The sequence below is a fragment of the Bos javanicus genome, chromosome 25, assembly GCF_032452875.1.
Source record: "Bos javanicus breed banteng chromosome 25, ARS-OSU_banteng_1.0, whole genome shotgun sequence".
Lineage (NCBI taxonomy): Eukaryota > Metazoa > Chordata > Mammalia > Artiodactyla > Bovidae > Bos > Bos javanicus.
This window is the reverse complement of record NC_083892.1, coordinates 39,665,154-39,683,130: the sequence shown is the minus strand read 5'-3', so window position 1 is coordinate 39,683,130 and position 17,977 is coordinate 39,665,154. Positions and strand designations below refer to the sequence as shown.

Genomic DNA, 17,977 nt, shown 5'->3' with positions numbered 1-17,977 from the left:
CGTCCCCTTCTCCTCCTGCCCCCAATCCCTCCCAGCATCAGAGTCTTTTCCAATGAGTCAACTCTTCACATCAGGTGGCCAAAGTACTGGAGTTTCATCTTTAGCATCATTCCTTCCAAAGAACGCCCAGGGCTGATCTCCTCTAGAATGGACTGGTTGGATCTCCTTGCAGTCTAAGGGACTCTCAAGAGTCTTCTCCAACACCACAGTTTAAAAGCATCAATTCTTCGGGGCTCAGCATATAAACATGGGCAAAAATCGCTTCCAGATTTTCAGTGCTCAAGTGGGTTTGCAATAGCTTGTGGATATTTTTTACTGGAATGAAAAGCAGGCACAATAAGTCTGCTTTACATGGAAACCCAGGACAGACACACACTCCTGAAACAAAAGGGTCAGAGAACAGTAATTACCCTGACAGTGTGTGATGGTTTTTAATATTTTCTGCTCTATTCCATTCTGTCTCATTCTTTCCTTCTTTAACAAATGCAGGCTGCGATCGCTAAGCTGAGTTTCTGGTCTGCTGCTAATGCAGTAGTGGCCTGCAGTTTGAAAAAACCCTGAATTCAAGCAGTACAGGGTGTTTGGTTCAGTTGGCCATGAATCCCTTTCAGAACAGGCGTCAACTGGCCTGTAGTTCACATCAGGGTCAAGGTTGAAGCCGGGCGCCCAAAGGAGATACTACAATGAAAGACCCAACAGGGGTGGGGCTGAGTGGGCACCAGTGGGGCAGCCTGGGCACCAAGCCGAGATTCGGGGGCTGGAGGCAGGTCGAGTCCAACACCGGTGTCTGTGCAGACCTTGTGGGAGAGGACTTGCCCTTCAGCTGCCACTGAAAGACACAGGGAACAGTCAGACCCGCCTTAAATGGCTGTGCCTGCGTGCTAAGTCCCTTCAGTCGTGCCGGACTCTTTGCAACCCCGTGTAGCCCACCAGTGTCCTCTGTCCATGGGATTCTCTAGGCAGGAATGCTGGAGATCTCCTCCTCCGGGGGTCTTCCTGACCCAGGGGCGGAGCCCACGCCTCTCACACCCCTGCGTTGGCAGCGGGCCCCTCACCGCCAGTGCCGCCTGGGAGCCCAGTACTGCAACCAGACACTGTCTGTGGAGGTTCAGACTGGTCTTCCCTACAAGCCTGTGAGAGTTTTGAAGGCAGGGGCTGCATCTGATTGATCTTATTTACATCTGTACCCCCAAACCCAAGCAAGGTGCCTGACACGTCAATAAATGAAGCATAAATAGACGTCTGATTATGGCGAACGCCTGCTGTTTCTATTTCGGTTCCCGCCAGTGGGCCAGTGAGTGTCCGTGTTCAGCATGATGCCCAGCCTTCTCTCCCGTGGTCGTCTTCTTGTCTTAGAAGAAGAACCCAGTGCCTGCTGGCCTTGCGCCTCCGCAGCCTGCAAACTGGTCCCGAAGGCTTTCCCCTCAGTGCCTGGTGCATAAAGAATTGGGGAAAACAAGTTTGGAAAGGGATACACAAAACTTTTTCAGTGTTAAGGTATTTTCTTATGCAGGACCCTTAAAAAGGGATTCTTGAGCTTCTTTGTGCAAGATCTGTTATCCTCACAAAGTGTCAGGACTGTTTAATGCAGGGAGGACACGCAGGCACATCAAAGCCAGGAGCGCTGTCACACACAAGAACTCAGCCGTAGCCTTCAACGCCCCGGAATTGATGACACCGCCCAGCACGCAGATGGAATATAGCTGTCCACCCAGCAGAGTTGCAGCCCGTGGCCCCTCCACGTCGTGAGCTGCTTCTCCCCTTCTCTGAAAGGCAGGTAGTGGTGTAGGCTCACCTGGAGAGGGAGATGCCCATGAATTCTGGGTGGACTCTTCAGTCCCCGATACTTGAGATCATACAAGTTCAGGATAAGGAGAATCGGGGTGTGTGGTTGTGGTGGAGACGTAAGGAATTGGGCATCCTTCCGTGGCATGGCCACTGCTGGGACCAGCCATCCCGCCAGCAGCTCCATCCCCAGTGAATAGAAGATAAGCAGAGGTGAAGAGGCATTTCTCTAGGTGAGGGAGGCCCTGAGTGTTCACATGCCAGGCTGCTTCCAACCAGGAGAACTGACCTTGCCTTGAGGATGGTGAGAGATGAGCCGCCATCATGCGGGACACTGAGGTTTCATAGTTTGAAACAGATATGGTCGGTCTGGTATCTCAAGTAGACACACACGAGCATGTTAGCATACAGAAATGTTGTTGAGCGGTGCACTATCATCTCATTCTGTGCTAAATTCTGCTGATTTGACAGCATTGTCCCTGGGACATCAGCATCTTTAGATTGGATTCCACCAGCTGATATGGGATGAGGAGGAGGCAGAGGTCAGTCACTTTCCCCTACGGAGGCCTGGACGCTCACACCCACCTGCCCCATGAGACCTTGGGAATCTCCCTGCTGGCATTTCATGGTATCACTCCATTAATTTTATTTGACATGTTGTGAATCTCCCAAACATCAGGTAGCTCCATGGCCAGCGCACGTTTCTTCTGATTAACTGTTATTTTAAACCGATTTCCGCTGTTTACACAGATTGCAGAGAAGATGGATTGTAATGATAGTCTAGAATTTACTTGGGGTCCTGAGATCAGCTTTGCATAATATGCATCGTGTTGTTTGAGTACTTGAATGAAACAGCAAACATGAGCCCAACCGGTGTCTCTCTTCCCAGCTGCAGAGACTGGCTCAGGAGAAGTGCTGACCCGACAGAGTCTCAAATTCTGTGGACTGTGAACAGCAGTAGACATTCCTGGAGGAAAAGGTGGAAAACTGTCGCTGGGAGTCACCTTGGGTCACTCAGACAGGCCGATCCTAACAACCTCGTTTCCTCCTGGGGGAGGGTTGCCGAGTTGATAGCTCCAAATGCTATGTTCATTCTGTGGCTTGATTTCCACTCATTGCTTCATTTACTTATCAGTTCTCTCAACCAGCACCCTTGTGGCTGAGATGGAGACCATGCATTGGGTGATAAAGTCATCAGGTGAACCCCAAGGACTCAGCTTTGCTCAGAGAGTGTTCACTTGAAGCACCACCAGTGTGAAGGTGACCCCAGCTGCAGAACCCATCGCCCTTCGGGGCTTTTCTTGCTCAGCACTTCCGTCAGGGACTCGTAGCGGGTGGAGACGATGTGCCCGGCAAGCCTGCAGGTGTCACAGCTGAGAGAGCCATTCAGATGTTCTGTCCCCGAATCAGAATTAAAAATAAACTGCAGTGTTAGATTGATGGCTGAAATCAGGCTGAAGCATGAAAGCCAGACGCTGCTTTTCCAGACACACGACCAGCCATGTGACAGAGGAGGAGGGGCGGGATGTGCCGGTTGTTGCCATAAACAGAGTTGGGAGGTGAGTTGAGCACAGATCCAGGGAGAGCTGGGACCAGTCTTGTCAATGACACGTTTCCGAATCAGGGCAGATCCAGTGCCATGGAATCCTGTTTGGGCTGAATGCCGCTGGAGCCCGGAGGCCAGCTCCAGGTGCCTCACCGTGAGGGCTGGTGAGGACTCGGGGGTCCACGGAGAAGGGGCCCAGCACGGGTGGGGCTCTGTCCGGCCATCATGCAGGAAACGGGAGAAGCAGAGTGTTTACTTGGCCCCTGGGAGCCAAGCCCAGCTGGATAGATTTGTGATTTTCAGGTGGTCCACTGGCTCTGCGGGCAGGGAGACGGACAGGCGTGGACAGGCAGCGGTTGTGAAAGGAAAGGCAGATCCCTTTACAGTGTTCGGCCAGGGCACACGGGACTGCAGAGAAGGAAGCGGTCCAGGAAGCCCTACTGGCCGCCAAGTGGCCGCCTGTCGGGAACAGTGAGTGGGCTCCTGCGAGGACAAGCTGGTGAACCCCAGGACCGTGGGGGGCTGGAACTATACCTACAGGAGAAGGAGGTAGAGACGGAAATTAGGCTTCTCCTTGACTCTGAAGCCATGTAAATGTATTTCATCTATTCGTGTGTGCACACACGCTCAGTCATCTCCAACTCTTTTGCAACCCCACAGACTGTAGCCCACCAGGCTTCTCTGTCCGTGGGATTTCCCAGACAAGAATCCTGGAGTGGGGTGCCATGTCCTGCTCCAGAGGATCCTCCCGACCCAAGGATCAAGCCCACACCACCTGCATCGGCAGGGGGATCCTTTACCACGTGTCACCTGGAGAGCCCTCATCTATTCATAAAACTAAGTGATTTTAAAACATTTATAACGGAAAGTCTGAAAAGCTGAAGGCAATATGAGACAGATGAACACAGCGGTGTGTTGAGTTGGTGAACTCAGCCAGATGGAAAGTGATTATTTCAAGTAACTTTGAAATGTGATGGTCTGACTGCCCATCCCTAGCACAGAACCAAAATCGAAAGCTGGAGGAAGAAGGACCCACAGCTTTCAGCGGCCATGGGAACGGATGTGCTGCATTCGGTGCTGTTAAGGCACAGTTGTGTGAGCGCTGTGAGATAAAGCGAGTGACCACTGTGTGGCTGTCACTGGGAACCGAGATTTTTGGCAAAGTTGAAACCCTAAATTGGAATTGGAAGTATGATGATTTTATCCTCAAAGGAAGGAAGAATTTCTTGTAAAAAGGCCTGGAAATGAGAACCATCCTAGTAGCACAGAGTTTCTCAGTAACCCCCAAATAAACAGGCTTTCCTGGCTGAATGGGGGATTCCAGGTCAGGAGCAGGCGGTAAATAATATAATGTAATGTAATATATAATTCCAAAAAGTGAGGAAGCTTATCAAACCCCAGTGAGAGCTTGTCAAGAAGACCCCTGAGCCACCTTGAAGAGGCTCCCACTCGTTAAAGATGGGATAATGTGAAAATCAGTCATAATAACTGCAACGAATTGAAGTGTTCCAAATACATTTCAGTCCATGGATTCGTAACAGTGTGTATTTTCAGAGCCACACTGATCAACTTTGGAGAATGCTAGGGGAACTTTTACATGCTGTATTTGTATAAAACTTTCCAATCAAAATCTCAAAATTTTGAGTGAGAAACTTGACCTCAGTGGGTGAACACAACTTATTCAATATGTGGTTTTATTCTCGAGATGGTGCCATTCAGATACCATCAAGACTTCTAATTATAACCTCTTCAAGGATTTGAAGGTACCCATTAACAAGAGAGCATTTGCACAGGTAGGTGGTCATGAGTGCCTGAAGACTATTTATCGCTTTTTCCCCAGTGAAGAGAAACTTCTGTCTTACTGTTAACCAGAATGGAGACAATTCGCCCTCTTTGAGTTGTACTTTAAGGGGGCAGTATTGCCCTAAGTTAACAGTCCTTCCTTTCACTTTGACATTACAAACGTGTAATGTCAAAGTTTTTGTGATAATGTGACTGGATTTGGAATCTGATCACATATTTCTCACAGAAAGTATTTTAAAATAATGGGCATTTGTATATATCTACACAGATACTGCTGCCCATCTTAATAATAGTTTCTTTAGCGTTCAAATGCTGATTCCTTTAGAATTATAAAACTGATTGCATATCACTCGTACACGTTCGTATAGATGGTCTGGGGAGTTCTCTGTGCCTCCAGTCAGGTGCTAAAGAGTGTCATTAATGGCCATTTTTGGTGCCAATAGCTTTTCCTTCAACAGACCTTCAAAGTGAGACCCATTCACTAAAAACATTAACAACAATGATAATAATAACACTTTGTTCACAAACTCTTACAGAAACTCTTGGACAGCTGGTAGACTTCAGTTTAAAATTAAAATAGGAAAGTTCTGTTACGAATAATACTGTTAGAAAATAAATGGATGGCATGTCAGATGACACAGCGATGAGCCCAGTCCAGATCATTAAATCCAGATCACTTCCATCGCAGGTTGATGAGCACTGATGCACAGCACCGGCTTTAACCCCTCAGAAGAATTCTTTTGTCAAAGTGGTATTCTGATCCCATTGCTTCACAAAGTGAAAAACAGCTGGGACTATAGAGTCTTGGGTTTTGTTCGATTCACCATCTGATAAGGAAAGCTATGGCAAACCTAGACAGTGTGTTGAAAAGCAGAGACATCCCTGCCGACAGGGGTCCGTCTAGTCAAGGCTCTGGTCTTTCCAGTGGTCATGTACAGATGTGAGAGCTGGATGATAAAGAAGGTGGAGCACTGAAGAATTGATGCTTTCAAACTGTGGTGTTGGAGAAGACTCTTGAGAGTCCCTCGAAAAGCCAGATCAAACCAGTCAATCTTAAAGGAAATCAACCCTGAATACTCTTTGGAAGGACCCATGCTGAAGCTAAAGTTCCAGTACATTGGCCACCTGATGCCAAGAGCCGACTCACTGAAAAGACCGTGATGCTGAGAAAGATTGAGTCAGAAGAAGAGGGCAACAGAGGATAAGGTGGTTGAATGGCATCACTGATTCAACAGACATGCACTTGGGCAAACTCGGGAAGATGGTGAGGGACAGGGAAGCCTGGCTTGCTGCAGTGTGTGGGGTTGCAAAGAGCTGGATATAACTTGGCAGCTGAGCAGCAGCAACACATGTTTAAATATAAAGAATAATAAAGCAGACTGTATGTATGTAGTAACTTCAGAAATCAACTTTTCAAAAAGTTGTGGTTGAACAAATTCTTAAAATTTTCAAATAAATTGGATTGAAAAAAATCAGAAAAAAAAGAAGCATGCAGTAACCAATATTGATATTTCCCTTTTTATTTAATTAAGGATTAAATTCTGAAAAATTCATAACAATTAGTTATATACTATCTTATCCAGAATATCTCAAAAGTAAAGTATTTGAAACCGTCAAAACCCTGTAGACCTTTCTAATGCGTTGACTTACTCATGTGGGTTGTTATTTTTCAATACTCATGTGACTTAGTGGTAAAAAAAAAAAAATCCACTTGCCAATGCGGAGCTGTAAGAGACGCCGGGTCGATCCCTGGGTCGGGAAGATCCCCTGGAGGAGCAAGTGGCAACCCACTCCAGTATTCTTGCCTGGAAAATTCCATAGACAGAGGAGCCTGGTGGGCTGCAGTCCATGGGTTCACAAAGAGCTGGGTATGGCTAGGCACACACACTTCAGCAATGTATATAATGCGCATGCATAGTTTTCAAATGTAATTTCAACAGTTGTATGTTTTTGAGTGGCCATAAAGAGTGGTTTACTACAGTGAAACGCGGACAGCGTCTCCTGGCCCAGGCGGACCTCAGCGGCGGCACCTGACTGGACCACTGTACCCCCACTCCGCCCTCTACTGGCCACCCCAAGAAATCCATCCTCAGCAACCAGGAAGGGCCTTTGTGTTATCAACTTGCAAATGTTTCCCGAAGGAAGAGGACCTCTGTGTCTGAAGCCACTCGTGCGGCTCTCCATTCACACAGCCTGGCTGTTCGGTGCCCCAGAGCGTTGGGGGCTTCCGCACAGGGCTCCTTGTCCTTAACTGTGAAAGCTGAGGCAGTGTCCAGGGAACCCAGGTCATGTGTCCTCACTGGGGTCTAGGGGGAATTATCCGGTGAAAATGGATCTTTTTTTTTTTTGAGCAGTAAAAATCACAGAAAGGCATAACCCCTGTCACTTCACCAGGCCTCTTCATGGCCTGCAGTTTGAGGCTTGGAAAGAATGGCACTTCAGGTGCTAATTATCTGGGGAGAGAATGCCCCTGGAGGCCTCACTCGGGCAGCAGGAGGCCACAGCTTCCCAGGAGGGTCGTCCGTGTGCAGACCGAGCCCAGCTGTGGACGCGTGGGCCTCCACCGTCCTGCAGAGCAGCGGCTCTTCAGGGGCTGAGCCCTGCCTTTCCCGGAAGGCTGGGGTTAGGTAACCCTCCCCCGTAATTAAGACCTTTCTGCCATAGCAGCTTCTTTATTTGAAGCTCTGTCAAGAAGGATTTATGGGCTGTAGGTCTTTTTCTCACTTGAGGGAATTTTTAATCCCATTGTCCACAAATTTGTGAGTCACTTCTGATGACAGTAATTAGGAGAAAGAGATGCTCAAGGATGTGAGAGCAGAAGAGAGCTGAGGAGCATTGTGAGCTGTGACGTGAGGAGAAGGGAGCTTGCCTTCTTAACTGGGTCAGCCAGGCCTGGACGCCTGGTATCTGGGCCCCGGGGCGGGGAAGGCAGGGAGGCACTGACCCGATGGAGAGAGGGCCTCTCAGCGTGGCTGTTACGTGACACAAAGCAAAGAAAGGAACAGCAGGAACTATTGCTCATTTAGTTTATGCAAAATGCCATTTTCTTGACGTGTTCGATCGGTGTGGTCTTACTTTAGAGAATATAACCACATTTGACTAGAAAATTTTATGGAACTTCAGAGTCAGTAATTGGAAAGGAAATCCCAGAACTAAGCCTGCAAAGAATGAGGACGTGGGCTCTCCGAGAAGTCACGGCCCCTTTCAGTTCTTTCCCTCCTTATTTCCCCTCCCACCCCCTTCCCTGCTCTCTTATGCGGGGAGATTGTCCGGGTGACCCGTTGCCACAGAATAAACCTGGAGCTCGCAGGCAGCGCCGTCGTACCGTATCTCGTGGTTTTACAGGCTGGGAATGGGATCCGGAGGGGCGGTACCTTGGGCTGGCGGCTGAGGGTCAGGAGAGCGGAGAGGGGTTCCCTCGAGTGTGGGTGCCTTGACCGGAAGGCCATCAGGCTGGGCACCCTGGGGCTGCCCCCCCGGGCACCACACCCAGCCAGTCCAGCACGGTGGCCACAGGGACAGCAGACTCCTTTCTCCTCTCAGGACTTCCAGAAAGGACGGTTCTAGAGATAAGGCATGGAAGCTTCTAGTTTATCAAGGCCTGGGTCATATTCTCTTGGTCAGAACAGTCACAGAGTCTGCACTGAAGTGCCTCAAACACCGCTTGCCTCAGACACCACCTCTACATGAGAAAAGGCATCAAGGTTTCTGCAGCCTTTTTAAAGTCAGATTTACTGAGGTATATAACTTACTTACCTTGAGCGCAGAGCTCTGCCCCACCCCCGCCCTTGGCACGGTTCTTGTTTCCTCTCCTCTAGCTTTCCCTTTCACAGGAATCATAGAAATGGGAAAAGCCAGCATGCCATGGCTGCGTCTGGCCCTTTCCCGTGTCTGGCACTAAGGCCGTCCGCGTCATTGGCAAGAGTGAGCGGCTCCTCCCCTTTCACCGCGGGCCACAGTCCATCCCGTGGATGGGCCGGTTTGGTTTTCCTCTCCAGCCACTGAAGGGCTTTGGAGGTGTGTCCAGTTTGCTGTTGTTGTTGTTCAGTCGCTCAGTTGTGTCCAGCTCTTTGCGACCCCGTGGACTGCAACATGCCAGTCTCCTCTGCCCTCACTGTCTCCCAGAGTTCACTCAAACTCACGTCCATGGAGTCGGTGATATCTAACCATCCTCTGTGGTCCCCTTCTCCTCCTGCCCTCAGTCTTTCCCAGCATCAGGGTCTTTTCCAGTGAGTCAGCTCTTTGCATCATGTGGCCAAAGTATTGGAGCTTCAGCTTCAGCACCAGTCCTTCTAATGAATATTCAGAGTTGATTTCCTTTATTGACTGGTTTGATCTCCTTCCTTGCTGCTCAAGGGACTCTCAAGAGTTTTCTATTTCTTTCATCAATTTTCAGCATACAGATCTTGCCTATAGTTTGTTAAATTTATATCTATTTCATGTTTTAACTGCCATGTAACTGATACTGAATTCTTAATTTCAGTTTCCAGTTCTCCATAGCTTGTGTTTCAAAATATTTTGATCTTGTATCCTGTGATCTTGCTAATCTCGGTTCTGAGTAAACGCGGGGATTTCCTACACGGAGAGTAATACTGTCAGTGAATAGAGAGGCTTTTTGGCTTTGTTTTCCTTTTCGATCTGTATGCCCTTTTTCTGCATTACTGCTCCAGCTTGGCCTTCCAGGATAGGAGTGGTAAGAAAGACAGCTTTGCTTTGCTGCTCGTCTTAGGGGAAGGCATTCCGTCTTTCATCTTAAATAAAATGTTCGTTGTAGGTGTTTTACAGACGCCTGTTGGCAAGCCTGGGCTTCCCAGGTGGCGTTAGTGGTAAGGAACCCGCCTGCCAGTGCAGGCAACATTAAGAGACGCAGGTTCGATCCCTGGGTTGGGAAGATCCCCTGGAGGAAGGCATGGTGACCCACCCAGTATTCGTGCCTGGAGAATCCCATGAACAAAGGAGTCTGGCGGGCTACAGTCCATGGGGTCGCAGAGTCGGACACGACTGAAGAGCCTTAGCATGCGGCATGCGTGCTTAGCAAGTTTAGTAAGCTCCTTTTAATTCCTACTTTGAGAGTTGTTTTTCCTTTAATCTAGTAGCTCAGTCGGTAAATCATCTGCCTGCAATGCAGGACACCCTGGTTCGATTCCTGGGTCAGGAAGATCCACTGGAGAAGGGGTAGGCTACCCACTCCAGTATTCTTGGGCTTCTCTTATGGCTCAGCTGGTAAAGAATCCGCCTACAATGCGGGCGACCTGGCTTCGATCCCTAGGTTGAGAAGATCTCCCAGAGAAGGGAAAGACTACCCACTCCAGTATTCTGACCTGGAGAATTCCATGGAGTCCATGGGATCGCAAAGAGATGGACATGACTGAGCGACTTTCCCTTTCACTTTTCCTTTAATCACTATTGGAGGTTCAATTTTGTTAAACGATTTTCTAAAACGATTAAGATGATCATGTTTTCTAAATTCTATTGATAATGGCAAATTACCCTGATGAATATTCAAATGTTGAACCAGCCTTGTGTTTGTAAGATAAACCCTACTTGAATTAGGATAAATTGTGATTTTTACATATTTTTAAATTTGATTTTTCTAATATTTTATTAAGGATTTTGCATCTATGTTCTCAGGCCTATAGTCTACTTTTCTTTCTTTTTATGTTCAGCACCTTTTTCTGATTTTGGTGTCAGCTTAATGCTTTAGAATGTCTTTTATTTCCTTTTTCTTCAAATGCTTAGTAAAATTAACCATTGAACCTTATATGCTTAAGAGTTTTGTTTTTTGGAAGTGTTTAATTTTATATTCAAATATTTGATAGCTATTTGACTACTCAGGTCATCTAGTTCTTCTGGAGTAGATTGGAAGTGTGTTTCTTTAAAGACATTTGTTCATTTCATCTAAGTTGTTGAATTAATGAGCATACTGCTAAGTCACTTCAGTCATGTCATGCGACCCCATAGACGGCAGCCCACCAGGCTCCCCGTCCCTGGGATTCTCCAGGCAAGAACACTGGAGTGGGTTGCCATTTCCTTCTCCAATGCATGAAAGTGAAAAGTGAAAGTGAAGTCGTTCAGTCTTGTCCGACCCTCAGCAACCCCATGGACTGCAGCCTTCCAGGCTCCTCCATCCATGGGATTTTCCAGGCAGGAGTACTGGAGTGGGGTGCCATTGCCTTCTCCGTTAATGAGCATAAAGATACTCAAAATGTCCTTTTATTCTTTTAGCATCAGTAGAGTTTATAGAGGTGTCTCCTGTTATTGGTGATGTTGGTAATTTGCAATTTCTATTTATTTTTTATCAGTCTGGCTAGAAGTTTACTGATTTTTAAAAGAACAGCTTTTGGGTTCATTGTTTTTTTTTCTATTATTGTTTATTTTTATTTCACTGATTTCTGGTATTTTTCTTCACTATTTTCCTTCTTTTTTAATTTACTTTTATAGGTTCTTACAGTTGAAGTTTAGATTCTAATATAAACATCTAAAGGCTATTTATTCAGTTCAGTTCAGTTGCTCAGTCATGTCCAACTCTTTGCAACCCCATGGACTGCAGCATGCCAGGCTTCCCTACCCATCACCAACTCCCGGAGCTTTCTCAAACTCATTTCCATTGAGTCGGTGATGCCATCCAACCATCTCATCCTCTGTTGTCCCCTCTCCTCCTGCCTTCACTCTTTCCCAGCATCAGGGTCTTTTCCAATGAGTCAGTTCTTCACATCAGGTGGTCAAAGTATTGGAACTTCAGCTTCAGCATCAGTCCTTCCAATGAATATTCAGGACTGATGTCCTTTAGGATGGACTGGTTGGATCTCCTTGCAGTCCAAGGGACTCTCAAGAGTCTTCTCCAGCACCACAGTTCAAAAGCATCAGTCTTTCGGCGCTCAGCTTTCTTTATAGTCCAACTCTCATGTCCATACATGACCACTGGAAAAACCATAGCTTTGACTAGACAGACCTTTGTACGCAAAGTAATGTCTCTGCTTTTTAATATGCTGTCTAGGTTGGTCATAGCTTTTCTTCCAAGGAGCAAGCGTCTTTTAATTTCATTGCTACAGTCACCATCTTCAGTGATTTTGGAGCCCAAAAAGAAAAAAAAAATCTCTTACTGTTTCCATTGTTTCCCCATTTATTTGCCATGAAGTGATGGGACCAGATGCCATGATCTTAGTTTTTTGAATGTTGAGTTTTAAGCTAACTTTTTCACTCTCCTCTTTCACTTTCATCAAGAGTCTCTTTAGTTCTTCTTCACTTTCTGCCATAAGGGTGGTGTCATCTGCATATCTGACGTTATTGATATTTCTCCCTGCAATCTTGATTCCAGCATATGCTTCCTCCAGCCCAGCGTTTCTCATGATGTACTCTGCATATAAGTTAAATAAGCAGGGTGACAATATACAGCCTTGATGTACTCCTTTTCCTATTTGGAACCAGTCCGTTGTTTCATGTCCAGTTCTAACTGTTGCTTCTTAATCTGCATACAGGTTTCTCAGAGGCAGGTCAGGTGTTCTGGTATTCCCGTCTCTTGAAGAATTTTCCACATTTTGTTGTGATCCACAGTCAAAGGCTTTGGCATAGTCAATAAAGCAGAAGTAGATATTTTTCTGAAACTCTTGCTTTTTTGATGATCCAGCACTTTTGAATCCCCAAATTTTGGTATGTTGTATTTTTCCCTTTTATTAAACTAAAAATGCTTTCTAATTTTCCAGGTGATTTCATCTTTAACTCATGGGTTACTTTGAAGTGTGTTCCTTAATTTACAAGTTTTTAGGGACTCTCCACATATCTTTCTGTTGTTAATTTCAAGTTTAATCCTGTTGAGTCATAAAAGACACTTTTTGTGATTTCAGTTATTTTTAACTTGTTTAGACTTGTTTTGCATGACATATATATTTCAAATGTGTCCATCTCGGTTAAGTTCCACATGTGCTTGAGAAGAATGTGTAGTCTGTTGCCCTTGGGTAGATTTCTACGTAAATATCGTGTGGGTCAGATTCTGTGTGGTGTTGCTCTGGCCTCGGAGATCCTTACTGAGATGCCTGGCCTGCCTGTTTTTTTTGGGTGGAGTGTTGAGGTCTCCACTTGTCCCGGGAGTTTTGTGTAGTTTTACTGTCAGTTTTGTTGTTTTGCCTTCTGTACGCTGAAGCTCTGTGCATCCACATTCAGGATTGTTGGGTCTTCTTGAGGGACAGAGCACGCCATCATCATGTCACGAGCTGGTTTATCATCGGTTTATTGTTTGGTAGGATATTTACTCTGATATTAATGTAATGACACCAGGTTTATCTTAATTAGTGTTTTCGAGTATTTTTTCCCATTCTTTTACTTTTAAGCTATTTTTTAAGAAGAGGGGAAGGGTCCCTCTTTTCTTGTATTTCGGACACAGTGGACCGGTGGCCTCAGCTTCCTTATGGGCTCACAAAAGGGTAAGACATTTTCATTTGTTCAGCTTTTCCTCGTGTTTGATGGCTGTGCCGTGCTTCCCAGCTGCCCAGACCCTCGGCTCAGTGATGCCTGTGGCCGTTTTCAGGCCACCACTTCAGGATGGTGCTGAGCGGGAAGTGAGCAGGACAGTCTTCCTGGTATGGTGTGGAAGGAGGGGCCAGAGACAGCGCAGGGGGAGAAGACGGGAGCAGCTGGGCGGCTTGGAGTCTGGAGGGGAGGGCTAGGATACCGTGTGTCTTTCTCATCTCTGCCGGATGACGTGAGATTCTGAAGAAGAGCGTAATGAAAGCTGCGGTGATTTTTAACAGGACCATACTGAATTCTCACGTGTTCTGTGCCAAGAGACACGTGTCTCTGTTTCTGTTCCTGGAGCCAAAGGATCCTCTGGGATCCGCTGTCTTTCCCTTGAAACAAGCTCCTAAAGAACCAAGACCTGCCCATGTGTCCCGCAGAAAGCTGTACAGCACAGCCCGCGGCCTGCCCCTTCTGCAGAGGCCGTCCTTCAGAGGCCGGCCGGGTCCTGTCTCTGCCATTTCCAGAAGCCCGCTGATTTCCCACTGCCCTCCGTGTACGCTCTCAACCTCTGCCGCCGGCGTCCAGGGCCATCCCCACAGTGACCCGCCCACCTTCTCAGCCCCTTCCTCCCCCAGAACCCCATGTCCAGCCACGCCCATCATTCTCTCACCACTCACCAGGCTTCTCATAATCGCTTGCCTTTGCTGACTCCATTTTCCCCGAAGCGAACACTTTTCTCAAGGCCTTTCCACCCTCGGAGGTCTGCCCTTTCTCCCAGCCCTCGTGCGGTGTCCCCTGGCCTGAAGCCTTCCGCACACACCTGGCACAGAGGCTCCGCCTGTGTGTGCACCGGAGGGAGCTGCCTGGGGCAATTCAAGTTGAAAGTGGGCCGCTCCCCAGGAATGTGACTTCCTTGGAGGGCTCTGGGCAGGCACATAATTGGGCTCAATAGCTCTTCAATAAAAGAAATGGAAAGTGGAAATTTTTTTATTGGTGGTTTCTATGGCAGACAAAGAGAAATTTAGCCTCTGAATGGATAAGTAAGTACATATGAAAAGGGATTTTTTTTAATATATAAAGGATAACTGGGCTTGAAAACAGAATGATACGTAACAGGGGATGCAGAGGCCTAGATCAAACCTTGCCTTGATCTCAAATACTGGCTAACTGAAAAAAAATCAGAGAAAGCTTTTGTTTGCTGTCTGTCATCTTGGGACCCCCTAGGAAAGGCTCACCGTGGGTTGAGATGACCTGGTCCACTCTTCTGCCTGTGCCTTTAAGAATTCTCCAACAGAAAGTGAGGAGTAGCCCAGCTCTTTCTTGTTGTAACATCATGATTCGCTTCCAAAACCGTGCAGCACCCTCCGGGCTCGCAGCGCTGAGCGTGCTGGTGAGCCGAGAGCGGCGGCTCAGGGTCTCTTCTCTCCCCGCCCCCGCCCCGTGCCTCCTGCGGACCTCCTGCTGCCCCCGCCCTGGAGCAGTGCCGACCGCGCCCCCGCAGAATGTGCAGGTGGAAGCCGTGAACTCCACCACCATCCAATTCCTGTGGAACCCTCCGCCTCAGCAGTTCATCAACGGCATCAACCAGGGATACAAGGTACGCCTGGGGCCACAGCCAGGGAGGGGGCCGTCTCGGCGCCGGCGCGGTCGTATGATCAGGGAGGGGCCCCGCACCTCTTTTCGTGAGGAACCCACGGCATCCATTACAGACATGTTGACCTTGGCGGGGTCTCCTTTCATCCGCAGTCTTATCACCAGCCATACTGACTCATAAACTCTAATTACTGGTTGTGGAGAGGATGGTTGTTGGGAATTCCCTGCTGGTCCAGGGGTTAGCGCTCTGTACTTTCACTGCCAAGGGTGCAGGTTCAATCCCTGGGTGGGGAACTAAGATCCCGCACAGCCAAAAAAAAAAAAAAAACCAGAAAAGGCTGGTTCCGCTAGGACTGAGCAACGCTATGAGAAGGCCGTCCATTTAAAATGACCGGTGGGAGACCCGGCCTGGCAGGTTGAAATCAAATGCTTACCAAACGCGTACCAAATGCTTCCTTCCAGAAGGGGGTCTCTCTGAGGAGCGCAGACTCGGAACAGAGGGCACCGGGCACAGCTGAGTGAGGTTTCTACCAAGTCACGATGAATAGGTGCCCCCTCACTGCTTCAGGACAAGTTCTGTGTGTGGATCCGAGACCTGCTGGCTCGGGGCCCCTACCTGAACTGAGCAGACACAAAACGCGCTCCTGCCTGCCCTGTGCCGGGTCTGAGCACCAGCCTCTGACCTTCAGAGCTCTGCCTGCATGCAGCTTCCAGAAGCACAGCTCTGCTTTCCTTTTGGATAAGCATCTCCTGGCTGGGGCAGGGAGCCCGCCTTCATTTCATCTATAGTGTGATGTGTTCACATATCTTGTGCAGGAGCAGGTCAACTCAGGGGTTCCACCTAGTTTGCTTAAAAACTTGATAATTTCAGATTCAGAGAGTGTTATTTCCTCAGAACGCAGTTCACTCCCCGCCCCCGCCATTTGGAGTCAACTTATTAAAACACTTGTTTTTCACTAGAAAGACAGGCATAGTTGGAAATTTGTCCTGTCTTTTCTTTTCTCCCAGAGGTAGCTACAGACAGAAGTTTCTTTGAAATCATATTGATCAGTGAAGATCTTTCTGGCAAGACCAGGGCGTTCATTCAGTGGCTTGGTTGTCACCTTACTCTACATAAATACACTCCTTGTCCTGTGGTGTGTCAATTTTAAGACCTAGTTAGTGCTAGAAATGTTTGATGTCAGAGGAATTAAAAGTCACATTCATACAGTAATGTGCCAAAACATTAAAATAACTTCCTTTGGAATGTGTATATATACTGTATTTCTGGTGACTCAGGTGGTAAAGAATCTGCCTGCAATGCAGGAGACTCGGGTTTGATCCCTGGGTCAGGAAGATCCCCAGAGAAGGAAATGGCAACCCATTCCAGTGTTCTTGCCTGGGAAATCCCATGGACAGAGGAACCTGAAGGGCCATAGTCCATGGGGTCGCAAAGAGTTGGACATGACTGAGCAACTAACACTTCGATTTTGATAATCAGTCTCCCCAAATCCATTTTTAGAAAACCGGCATGAGATAAATTATAAATAATTAACACTGTTCCCATTGAACTTAGGACTTCTTTTTGAGTCAGAGTAGGTGCCCATCCAGAAAAATATTTGTATTGATGTTTCATTGTACTGATCCATTCAAATAACAGGTAATGTCATCTTTACTTCTTAATGTTAAATATATGTATGTTCTGCAACAAGTTTAAGTGAAGAGAAAGTGAAAGTTTGAGAAGTGTCTTTTTTCCCAATGTGAGTTACAGTAGATATTCTATATACACGTGTATAAAATGCATATAGGAATATACACATGCTCAGTTGCTCAGTCACGTCCAGCTCTTTGTGACCCCGGGGACTGTAGCTCACCAGGCTCTTCTGTCCGTGGGATTCTCCGGGCAGGAATGCTGGAGTGCATTGTCCTGTCCTTCTCCAGGGGATCTTCCCGACTGGGGATCACATCTCCTGCCTGTCTCACATTGGCAGGCGGAGTCTTCACCGCTGCGCCACCTGGGAAGCCCATAAATATACATATTTGTACTCAAGTAGTCTGTGAGATATCTTTTAAAATCCATATTTTTCAGCGAGATTATAAAATGTAGACTATAGTAAATTTCTTGATCATGATTTTGCATTCTTCAAAGACATATTATCACAAAATAAAATTTTGGTGCAGATTTGAGGCTGAAAGCATGAAATTAAACCTCGTTTTCACCCTGTTCCATCCCAGCTTCTGGCTTGGCCAGATGACGTCCCCGAAGCTGTCACTGTCGTCACCATTGCCCCAGACTTCCACGGAGTCCACCACGGGTACATCACCAACCTGAAGAAGTTTACTGCTTACTTCACGTCCGTTCTGTGCTTCACCACCCCCGGGGACGGGCCCCCGAGCACGCCGCAGCTCATATGGACGCATGAAGACAGTGAGTCCCCTCTCCAAGGGTCTCCTCAAGACCCCTTAGTCATCAAAGAGGCTTGGGCCACTGTCCTGTCCAGCTTAGCTTTGTGTATCTCTGGGGTGCGGGTGACCCTAGAGAAATAAGCTGGGAGCTGACCAGAGGGATCTCAACGGCTCAGTTAAGACTCGTAGTCGGAGCTGTCTAGGCATTCGGGACCGAGGAAGGACTTCCCGTGGGGCTGTGGCTCGAGTGGTTTCAAAGCTCTGTCTGGAGGTTTTGTGGTGATGGACTAGAGACCAAGGTGATGCAGTCTGGGGAGAAGGCGGACAATCATGAGAGCCTGTGCCCCGGACGCGGGGCTAGCACAGGGGAGACGCAGAGGCGTGTTACAGAGGGCCGGGGCTGGTGGGGCC

The 17,977-nt window shown here is 47.7% G+C and overlaps 1 protein-coding gene across 4 annotated transcripts in view; it reads left to right on the top strand.

Annotated features, from left to right (window-relative positions):
• The window catches only part of LOC133238799 (protein sidekick-1), a 733,626-nt gene that overhangs the window by 597,937 nt on the left and 117,712 nt on the right, over positions 1–17,977 (top strand). For all 4 annotated transcript variants that reach the window (XM_061402289.1, XM_061402290.1, XM_061402292.1 and 1 more), the window contains exons 18-19: positions 15,070–15,185; positions 17,396–17,588. In XM_061402289.1, coding sequence (XP_061258273.1) covers positions 15,070–15,185; positions 17,396–17,588 — 309 coding nt within the window. The remainder of the gene's footprint in view (positions 1–15,069; positions 15,186–17,395; positions 17,589–17,977) is intronic.